The sequence below is a fragment of the Salmo salar genome, chromosome ssa01 (genome assembly GCF_905237065.1).
Source record: "Salmo salar chromosome ssa01, Ssal_v3.1, whole genome shotgun sequence".
NCBI classification, from domain to species: domain Eukaryota; kingdom Metazoa; phylum Chordata; class Actinopteri; order Salmoniformes; family Salmonidae; genus Salmo; species Salmo salar.
In genome coordinates this window covers 3,570,538-3,582,123 of record NC_059442.1, presented here as the reverse complement: position 1 = coordinate 3,582,123, position 11,586 = coordinate 3,570,538, and the positions used below count along the sequence as shown (strand labels likewise).

Sequence of the window (11,586 nt, the reverse complement as noted above, 5' to 3'; positions counted from 1 at the left end):
CTTAACAAAATTACTTTCATAATTGTTCATATTTCATACACAATGTAAAGGATGGAGAATTCATACATGTAGTGTACATGCTTCAAGTTACAGTTTTTCCTCTATAACATTTTTAATGGCATCACAAAATAACAAACAATATGACATTAGTTTTCTACACCTCAAACCCTGCCCTGTTCCCTTTCTACACCTCAAACCCCGAAAACAGCCTTTTCTTCCTAAATAATAACCCTAACCCTACATACTAACCCTAACCCTACATACTAACCCTAACCCTACATACTTATGGCCATACCAGCCTGAATACGACTGATCTCATCGCGGGGGCCGGTCGTGTATAGCTGTTGTTCTGCCCCCTGAACAAGGCAGTTAACCCACTGTTCCCCAGTAGGCCGTCATTGTAAATAAGAATTTGTTCTTAACCGACTTGCCTCGTTAAATAAAGGTTAAAAAAAACAAATAAAAATACTAACCCTACATAATGTACATCCAACCCATTACCCACGTTCACCCAAACATTTAATAATCCACCCTAACCACCACCCACTCTTCCACGTCCCCTTCCACCCACCCCTCCACGTCCCCTTCCACCCACCCCTCCACGTCCCCTTCCACCCACCCCTCCACGTCCCCTTCCACCCAGTCCCTTTTCCTCCTCCTCCCCCTCCTCCCCAGACCCTGAGCCCATTCCACTGTGCACAGATGTCAGTAAAACATCTAGTTTTGGTTTCTATTTGATTGAGTTGTCAAGTAACATGAATTCAAAGTGAAATAAACAAAAATGTTACAAGTAACAGAGTTGGCTGAAAAAAAATTTTGAAAAAAAAAGGCCAAAATCCCAGAATTTCCTTTATGATGGATTACATTTTGCAAATCAAATCCAATCCAATATTTTTGTTGAAATGACGTTGGAAACTTTGATTCAACCAGTTTGTGTCCTGTGGGTTCTTCCTCTCCCAGATCCTCAGAGCCCATGTTACAGACTCTCACTGGATTCCTCTCACAGCTGCTTGCTGAGTTTGCGTGCCTGCCTCTCCTTGGCGTCGAAGGCGAACTTGGTGTCCTGTAGTTGTTCTATGATTTCCTTGGCTTCCTTCATATCCGCACCCAGCTGGTTGTATTTCTCCAGAAGCTCCTGGTTCTCTTTGTGCAGGTCCACCACCAGCTGGCTAAGCTCCTCGCTCTGCTTCCCACAGTGGAGCTTCAGAGCCTCCATCTCCGTCAGGGTCAACTCCATACGTTTCACCAGACCCTCCAGCTTGTCCTTCGACGACATCTTGTTCTTTAGTCAGGTTGAGCTTCTTTTTTTTTTATGGTCGAGCTTTACTCGTCGACTACACTCGTCTTTAGCTAGGTCGACTTGAGCTTCTTGTTTTGCTTCTTGTACTCAAGTGTGTAGATTGAGATCTAGTACAAGTGGTTTGGATTGTCTGACGGATAAGATGTCTCCCAGATGGTGTGTTATGTCACTCGTCTCGTTTCCCCTTTTCTGGTCAGAGGAACGTCTGTGTTGCTTAGTTACCTGTTAGTTGTCCTGTTCCGTGTGACTATTTAAAAACCTAATACCCTAGTCCCTGCATGTCTCACATGGGCCGCTCCCTCTTCATCCCTCCGTCTTTTAATCCCGTTAGTGGAGAGCTATCCTGGGCCACGGCCCGCGTAGGGTTACACGTAGACAGACATGACAGTGACAGCCACGCCACCAGGCCTATACCCACAGACCACTTTCAATCTACTGAGGATTTGAGTGTCACACTCCCCATCACATTCCCCTCTCTTCTGTCTACAGAGGATGAGAAAGAAGGACGGCTTGATTCTTCTCCTTCTAGTGTCCTCCTAAGGCAGATCATACCCTTAACTAAAGGGTTGAGGCGGAGTGCCATCAGTTAAAATGAATCCATGACAGCCAAGTGTAAATCAAAATGTTATAGAAACCGTCCCGTTTTGATCCAGTACAGAGAAAAACCTACACTAGAAAACACTTTCGGAAAAATATTTAGGTTTCGAGTCCCCATATATTGCCATCTGTAGAATTAATCTAGGAGGTGTCATTAGTTTCAGGGCAATTACCAAATCCGCATGCCCAGATTCACAGGCCCAGATCCACAGGTCCAGACCCACAGGCCCAGATCCACAGGCCCAGATCCACAGGCCCAGGGCCAGTTAGTCATGGGATCATCTTGGTCCTATTGGTTAAAGCACAGTCTGAAGCTAAACACTGGCTAAACTGTCACGGCATGTAGAAATGTGCCACTGTCCTGCCCTGTCCTTGTTCACTATAGGCCAAGCCAAGCCGTTCCCATGGTTACAGCTAAGGCCTCCACAGCTCTAGGCACGGTGCCAGTCAGGCTGGCAGCCAATTGGCAGGGGGGAATCCACACAGAATGCCAGCGTACCAAATAGTCCATGGAATTCCCACCATGTTCCCACCGTTCAGAGAGGTCTGTTGCATCAAACCAGGGTAGGAATGTGTGGCTGGTGGGTCAGGGGTGGCTGGTGAGGCAGGGGTGGCTGGTGAGGCAGGGTGGCAGGGGTGGCTGGTGAGGCAGGGTTGGCTGGTGAGGCAGGGGTGGCTGGTGGGTCGGGGTGGCTGGTGGGTCAGGGGTGGCTGGTGGGTCAGGGGTGGCTGGTGAGGCTGGTAAAGCAGGGGTGGCTAGTGAGGCTGGTAAAGCAGGGGTGGCTGGTAAAGCAGGGGTGGCTGGTGAGGCTGGTGGGTCGGGGAGGCTGGTGGGTCAGGGGTGGCTGGTGAGGCAGGGGTGGCTGGTGAGGCAGGGCTGGCTGGTGAGGCAGGGGTGGCTGGTGAGGCAGGGGTGGCTGGTGAGGCAGGGGTGGCTGGTGAGGCAGGGGTGGCTGGTAAAGCAGGGCTGGCTGGTGAGGCAGGGGTGGCTGGTGAGGCTGGTAAAGCAGGGCTGGCTGGTGAGGCTGGTAAAGCAGGGGTGGCTAATGAGGCTGGCAAAGCAGGGGTGGCTAATGAGGCTGGCAAAGCAGGGGTGGCTAATGAGGCAGGGGTGGCTGGTGAGGCTGGGGTGGCTGGTGAGGCTGGTAAAGCAGGGCTGGATGGTGAGGCTGGTAAAGCAGGGCTGGATGGTGAGGCTGGTAAAGCAGGGCTGGATGGTGAGGCTGGTAAAGCAGGGGTGGCTGGTGAGGCTGGTAAAGCAGGGGTGGCTGGTGAGGCTGGTAAAGCAGGGGTGGCTGGTGAGGCTGGTAAAGCAGGGGTGGCTGGTGAGGCTGGTAAAGCAGGGGTGGCTGGTGAGGCTGGTAAAGCAGGGGTGGCTGGTGAGGCTGGTAAAGCAGGGGTGGATGGTGAGGCTGGTAAAGCAGGGGTGGCTGGTGAGGCTGGTAAAGCAGGGGTGGCTGATAAAGCAGGGGAGGCTGGTAAAGCAGGGGAGGCTGGTAAAGCAGGGGAGGCTGGTGAGACTGGTAAAGCAGGGGTGGCTAATGAGGCTGGTAAAGCAGGGGTGGCTGGTGGGTCAGGGGTGGCTGGTGAGGCAGGGGTGGCTGGTGAGGCAGGGGTGGCTGGTAAGGCAGGGGTGGCTGGTGAGGCTGGTAAAGCAGGGGTGGCTGGTGAGGCTGGTAAAGCAGGGCTGGCTGGTGAGGCTGGTAAAGCAGGGCTGGCTGGTGAGGCTGGTAAAGCAGGGGTGGCTAATTAGGCAGGGGTGGCTGGTGAGGCTGGTAAAGCAGGGCTGGCTGGTGAGGCTGGTAAAGCAGGGGTGGCTAATGAGGCTGGCAAAGCAGGGGTGGCTAATGAGGCTGGCAAAGCAGGGGTGGCTAATGAGGCAGGGGTGGCTGGTGAGGCTGGGGTGGATGGTGAGGCTGGTAAAGCAGGGCTGGATGGTGAGGCTGGTAAAGCAGGGGTGGCTGGTGAGGCTGGTAAAGCAGGGGTGGCTGGTGAGGCTGGTAAAGCAGGGGTGGCTGGTGAGGCTGGTAAAGCAGGGCTGGCTGGTGAGGCTGGTAAAGCAGGGCTGGCTGGTGAGGCAGGGGTGGCTGGTGAGGCTGGTAAAGCAGGGGTGGCTAATTAGGCAGGGGTGGCTGGTGAGGCTGGTAAAGCAGGGCTGGCTGGTGAGGCTGGTAAAGCAGGGGTGGCTAATGAGGCTGGCAAAGCAGGGGTGGCTAATGAGGCTGGCAAAGCAGGGGTGGCTAATGAGGCAGGGGTGGCTGGTGAGGCTGGGGTGGATGGTGAGGCTGGTAAAGCAGGGCTGGATGGTGAGGCTGGTAAAGCAGGGGTGGCTGGTGAGGCTGGTAAAGCAGGGGTGGCTGGTGAGGCTGGTAAAGCAGGGGTGGCTGGTGAGCCTGGTAAAGCAGGGGAGGCTGGTGAGGCTGGTAAAGCAGGGGAGGCTGGTGAGGCTGGTAAAGCAGGGGAGGCTGGTGAGGCTGGTAAAGCAGGGGTGGCTAATGAGGCTGGTAAAGCAGGGGTGGCTAATGAGGCTGGTAAAGCAGGGCTGGCTGGTGAGGCAGGGGAGGCTGGTGAGGCTGGTAAAGCAGGGGTGGCTGGTGAGGCTGGTAAAGCAGGGGTGGCTGGTGAGGCTGGTAAAGCAGGGGTGGCTGGTGAGGCTGGTAAAGCAGGGGTGGCTGGTGAGGCTGGTAAAGCAGGGGTGGCTGGTGAAGCAGGGGTGGCTGGTGAAGCAGGGGTGGCTGGTGAAGCAGGGGTGGCTGGTAAGCTCTAGCAGAGCAGATATTTGACGAACTGACTCGTTGGAAAGGTGGCATCCTATGACGGTGCCACGTTGAAAGTCACTGAGCTCTTCAGTATGGGCCATTCTACTGCAAATGTTTGTCTATGGAGATTGCACGGCTGTGTGCTCGATTTAATACACCTGTCAGCAACAGGTGTGACTGAAATAGCCAAATGCACTAATTTGAAGGGTTGTCCATATACTTTTGTATACAGTATATAGTGTAGATGCTATATATATATATATATAACATTCTATTGGTTGCCAGAAATTTGTATAATCATTTAATTGTAAAGTTTTTTTGAGTCAAGCATTGTTTTGCGTATCAGTTCATAAACCATGTGCCATGGACGGAATCAGTACATCGAAAATCTCTTTCCAACCTGTATGGCACCGCTGTCAACATTACTCCTCAAGTAAAGCTGGGAGATATATATATTTATTTTATTGCCAATTTTTGTCTTTAACAAAGGACAAACAAGTTTCCTACCTTTTCCCCTTCCACTTGCCTCCTCCATGTTCGCGGTTAATACTATCAGTTGGTAGTAATTTTGGATAGAACAGATATTCCCATACATGTTTGTTAACTGCACGTGATGCTGCAGAAATGTTTTGGTACCTTTTCCCCAGATTTGTGCCTCGACACAATCCTGTTTCGGCGCTCTAAGGACAATTCCTTCAACTTAATGGTTTGGTTTTTGCTCTGACATGTAAAGTATTAACCTGTTTGGGATAGGGGGAAGTATTTTCACGGCCGGATAAAAAAAAAAACGTACCCGATTTAATCTGGTTATTACTCCTGCCCAGAAACTAGAATATGCATACAATTAGTATATTTGGATAGAAAACACCCTAAAGTTTCTAAAACTGTTTGAATGGTGTCTGTGAGTATAACAGAACTCATATGGCAGGCAAAAACCTGAGAAGATTCTATATGGGAAGTGCCCTGTCTGACCATTTCTTGGCCTTCTGTAGCCTCTTTATCGAAAATACAGGATCTCTGCTGTAACGTGACATTTTCTAAGGCTTTCATTGGCTCTCAGAAGGCGCCAGAACGTTGAATGATAACTCTGCAGTCTCTGGGCGAAAAACAGTAGGGGTTTTGGTGAGTGGTACTTCTGAGAACAATGGCACTGTTGCGCGCGTGCACGTGACGACTCCATTTTCTTCTTTCAGTGTTTGAACGGATACAACGTCTCCCGGTTGGAATGTTATCGCTATTTTACGAGAAAAATCGCATAAAAATTGATTTTAAACAGCGTTTGACATGCTTCGAAGTACGGTAATGGAATATATAAATTTTTTGTCACGAAACGCGCCGGCGCGTCACCCTTCGCATAGTGATTTGAACGCACGAACAAAACGGAGCCATTTGGATATAACTATGGATTATTTGGAACCAAAACAACATTGGGTGTTGAAGTAGAAATCCTGGTAGTGCATTCTGATGAAGAACAGCAAAGGTAATCCAATTTTTCTAATAGTAAATCTGAGTTTGGTGAGTGCCAAACTTGGTGGGTGTCAAAATAGCTAGCCATGATGGCCGGGCTATCTACTCAGAATATTGCAAAATGTGCTTTCACCGAAAAGCTATTTTAAAATCGGACACCGCGATTGCATAAAGGAGTTCTGTATCTATAATTCTTAAAATAATTATGTTTTTTGTCAACGTTTATCGTGAGTAATTTAGTAAATTCACCGGAAGTGTTCGGTGGGAATGCTAGTTCTGAACAAAACATGCTAATGTAAAAAGCTGGTTTTTGATATAAATATGAACTTGATTGAACAAAGCATGCATGTATTGTATAACATAATGTCCTAGGAGTGTCATCTGATGAAGATCATCAAAGGTTAGTGCTGCAGTTAGCTGTGGTTTTTGTGACATTATATGCTAGCTTGAAAAATGGGTGTGTGATTATTTCTGGCTGGGTACTCTCCTGACATAATCTAATGTTTTGCTTTCGTTGTAAAGCCTTTTTGAAATCGGACAATGTGGTTAGATAAAGGAGAGTCTTGTCTTTAAAATGGTGTAAAATAGTCATATGTATGAAAAATTGAAGTTTTTGCATTTTTTAGGTATTTGTAATTCGCGCCACTCTATACCATTGGATACTGGTGAGGCGTTCCGCTAGCGGAACATCTGTCCCTAACAGGTTTTAAGACCCCTTGACTTGTTCTACATTTTGTCCACATAAAAAAAAATCCTCAATCTACATACAAGACCCCATAATGACAAAGTTGAAAACAAGTTTAAAAAACTAAAACAGAAATACCTTATTTACATAAGTATTCAGACCCTTTGCGTTCGAGACTCTAAATTGAGCTCAGGTGCATCCTGTTTCCATTGATCATCCTTGAGATGTTTCTACAACTTGATTGGAGTCCACCTGTGGTAAATTCAATTGATTGGACATGATTTGGAAAGGCCCACACCTGTCTATAGAAGGTCCCACAGTTGACAGTTCATGTCAGAGCAAAAACCAAGCCATGAGGTTGAAGGAATTGTCCGTAGAGCTCCGAGACAGGATTGTGTCGAGGCACAAATCTGGGGAAGAGACCAAAATATTTCTGCAGCACTGAAGGTCCCCAGGAACAGAGTGCCCTCCATTCTTAAATGGAAGAAGTTTGGAACCACCAAGACTCTTCCAAGAGCTGGCCGTCCGGCCAAACTGAGCAATCAGGGGGAGAAGAGCTTTGGTCAGGGAGGTGACCAAGAACCCGATGGTCACTCTGGCAGAGCTCCAGAGTTCTTCTGTGGAGATGGAAGAACTTTCCAGTAGGACAACCATCTCTGCAGCACTCCACCAATCAGGCCTTTATGGTAGAGTGGCCAGACGGAAGCCACTTCTCAGTAAAAGCACAACGGCCTGCTTTGAGTTTGCCAAAAGGCACCTCAAACCATGAGAAACAAAATTCTCTGGTCAGATGAAACATAGATTTGACTCGTTGGCCTGAATGCCAAGCGTCACATCTGTAAGAAACCTGGCACCATCGCTATGGTGAAGCATGGTGGTGGCAGCATCATGTTGTGAGGATGTTTTTCAGTGGCAGAGACTGGTAGACTAGTCAGGATCGAGGGAAAGATGAACAGAGCAAAGCACAGAGTGAATCTTGATGAAAACTTGCTCCAGAGCGCTCAGGACCTCAGACTGGGGGTGAAGGTTCACCTTCCAACAGCACAACAACCCTAAGCACACAGCCAAGACAACGCAGGAGTGGCTTCAGGACAAGTCTCTGAATATCCTTGAGTGACCCAGCCAGAGCCCGGACTTGAACCCAATCGAACATTTCTGGAGAGACCTGAAAATAGCTGTGCAGCGACGCTCCCCATCCAACCTGACAGAGCTTGAGAGGATCGGTAAAGAAATGGTAGAAACTCCCCAAATACAGGTGTGCCAAGCTTGTAGTGTCATACCAAAGAAGACTCAAGGCTGTAATCGCTGCCAACGGTGCTAAAACAAAGTACTGAGTAAAGGGTCTGAATACTTAGGTAAATAATATATATATTTTTTTTTTAATTGATAAAAACCTGCTTTTGCTTTGCCATTCTGGGGTATTGTACGTAGATTTGATGATGGAAAGAAAACGATTTAAATCAATTTTAGAATAAGGCTGTAATGTAACAAAATGTGGAAAAGGTCAAGGGGTCTCAATACTTTCCGAATGCACTGAATTGTGACAGTGGACAACATCGTTTTACTTTGACATTTTAATACTTTGCGAATTAGCCATTATTTACTATTTTATACCGAGGGTTACTATACATAACTTTAACTCACTGTTTAAGAGATTCTCCAAAATGCAAATAGTCCAGGCATTTATTTCTAAATTCTAGTCGTACTTTATCAAAGGCCTTTTCAAAGTGAGCTATGAATACCAGGCCTGGTTTCCCTGATGTTTCATATATATATATATATATATATATTTTTTTTTTAATTAGTGTGGATCATCATTATTTGGACCATACAGATTTGAGCCAAATCTGTTTATTATTCAATAGCATTTTTAAAATAATCCACCTTCATTTCAGAGGATTTCACTTTTCATTCACATTAGTTGACAACTCAAAATGAAAACTAGATGTTTTTTTTGCCCCGTGGCACAGCTTTTACACTTCAGGACCTGCTGCCATGTAACCAGAACAAGCCTTGACTGGAGCACCAAGCAATTAACATCATATACTACAGATACGTTAAAACATATTCCACATGATTTCATGTTAATGTTGAATCTTCCAGCTGACTTGTTGACAGGCTGCGGTTTCTGTTCTAACAGCAAGACAACGCTAAACTTAACACACACAAAACAAGGACAACAATGCTGTAACTAAGGGAACGCTGTAACCAAGGGGAACGCTGTAACCAAGGGGAACGCTGTAACCAAGGGGAACGCTGTAACCAAGGGGAACGCTGTAACCAAGGGGAACGCTGTAATCAAGGGGCACGCTGTAACCAAGGGGCACGCTGTAACTAAGGGGAACTCTGTAACTAAGGGGAACTCTGTAACTAAGGGGAACTCTGTAACTAAGGGGAACTCTGTAACTAAGGGGAACTCTGTAACTAAGGGGAACTCTGTAACTAAGGGGAACTCTGTAACTAAGGGGAACTCTGTAACTAAGGGGAACTCTGTAACTAAGGGGAACTCTGTAACTAAGGGGAACGCTGTAACTAAGGGGAACGCTGTAACTAAGGGGAACGCTGTAACTCAGGGGAACGCTGTAACTAAGGGGAACGCTGTAACCAAGGGGAACGCTGTAACTCAGGGGAATGGGTTCACCACTTGTATTTATGAATGTGTTGAATAATTTTCAATAAATTACTGATATACCACCTGTATTTTATTCTTGATTCATTTATTTTAAAACGGAACATTTGAAATGAACAACCTTGCATAATGCACATGGCCAGTTGCCCAAAATAATCTTTACAAAAGTAAGAAAAATATCAGCACAATGACCTCAGGGAGGGATAGAGAGAGGGATAGAGAGAGGGATAGAGAGAGGGATAGAGAGAGGGATAGAGAGAGAGACCTCATGTCATTGCTCCATCTGCAGGTTACTCTGCAGCAAAGAGTTTTAAAATCGGAGAGCAACACTAGGTTCCCGTCTCCTAGACACAGATTAAGCAAAGCCCTGGACTAAAATAATGATTTTAAAAATGGGTGTTTTTAGTTCTAGGACTAAGCCTATTGTGTGTCCACGAAAGAAAAGAAAAAAAAAACCCTAAAGAACTAGTTTGGTCTAACAGATGCTCGTTTTGAAAGCAGAACAGGACAAGTAATTTGACCAGGCCTTTTCCATCTTTTAAAATGGTCACAGATTTGTTTTGTGCTATCATAATCAACTCTTCGTCAAATGTATTGTCACGACGTTATGTCAAAACGTTTAGTTTGTTTCCATGAGGAGAAACCGACTGTTCAAGGACAGAACCAGGCGACAACAGGATGATTCTAGCGTGGACCAATCAACATAACCTGGTCCCAGATATGCTTTGTGCCATCGTGTCAACTTCCTGTCACTCGTCGTCACGGTCGGAGCGAATTCAATTTCCAAACCCAATCGAATCAGAGAGTAAAACAAAATTCCAATTCCACATTTTCCTAATTGAAAAGCATTAGAGATATAATTGGAATTTCAGGGTATACTTCCTGAACGGACTGGAATAGAAACGGAGTTTTGGGGGGGGTCAATTCCGTCATGACAAACACTGGAATCAGGTTAGACTCAACAGCACGTCTAGACTTGGACATGGCTCTGACAGAGAACAAAACCAAGGTGTTTTTTATGATGCGGTGTGGTGGGGGACACAACTCAAAGCTCTTATATATTATAAATGCTATTAGGCGTTGTTTCAAACCATCCTGTTCAGGAAAAACAAGCATCGTGGGCCAGCAACACTGTGTAAAACTCACAGGCCTTCGTTTTCACGGTCTGAATATCTGAATTGAGTTGGGGGGGGGGGAAAAAAACGAAAGAAAAAAACCATGGAAATGAATCCTGGAATGCAGGATGAATAGCACCCTTTCCCCCTATATAGTGCACTACTTTTGACTAGAGCCCTATTGACTCTAGTGCACTATCCAGGGAATAGGGTGCCATTTGGAACACAGCCCCTGGAGCAGTGATGGATGGATGGACAAAGCAAAAGCTTTGACTATTGACGAGTTCAATTCCAGAAGCACAATCAAAGGAGAATTATTCAACAAAAAAAAAACATTTTTTACCAGTATCATCAGTTACATCATCATGTCACGTGACAGTCCGTTCGTTAGTGAGTGATCAGTCGGGTTTTATTAGAAGCCCCTCTGAAGTCCGGAGGTACAACCAGTCTGCTGCTGCTTCTCCTCCTCCTCCTCCTCCTCCTTTTTTGGGTTGTGTATGACTCTCAACTACAGAATCATAAACTCATTCTAGCTCTGTGGTAGTACCCCACTGCAGTACTACCTTCAACTCAGCGTAACCACTACCTTTAGACGGCATATCAAACGAGGAAAGTATAAACAAATCAAAAAGACATCATGGTTAGGAACCTCCTCCACCACTAAGCCCAGAAACAAAAAAGGCAGATCCAAAAACTACCATCAACTTCAGTCAGGGGGACTGGACCGGAGCGGAGATGCCCCTGGTCCCTCGTTAGAAGTTGAACTCTGGCACAGCAAAACAGGATGAAAAAGAGGAGGAGGGAACCTAACTGATTTGGTAAAAAAAACAAAAAAAACATGTTTTTCGTTGCAAAAACGTTTCGCTATGTTGTGCACTAATGAATAGACCTCTGGTGTTGATGATGGCAGCTCCCGTGGGGTGGCGGAGAGCAGGGGAACATCCTGCTAAATGTAGAACTGGTGCAGAGCCAGCTGGTCCATAAAGGGTCTGACCAGGTTGTCTGTAGCGAAGTAGAACACCAAGCCAAAGAAG

General features: G+C 46.7%; 1 protein-coding gene across 2 annotated transcripts in view; it reads right to left on the bottom strand.

Annotated features, from left to right (window-relative positions):
* Window positions 1-9,508: 9,508 nt before the first annotated feature.
* Window positions 9,509-11,586, bottom strand: part of psen1 (presenilin 1) — a 41,112-nt gene continuing 39,034 nt past the window's right edge. For both annotated transcript variants that reach the window (XR_006761476.1, XM_045706007.1), the window contains exon 11: window positions 9,509-11,586. This exon is cut by the window's right edge and continues 68 nt beyond it. Coding sequence is in view for 1 of the 2 variants with exons in the window: in XM_045706007.1 (XP_045561963.1) it covers window positions 11,499-11,586 (88 nt within the window). In the remaining variant the exon portion in view is untranslated.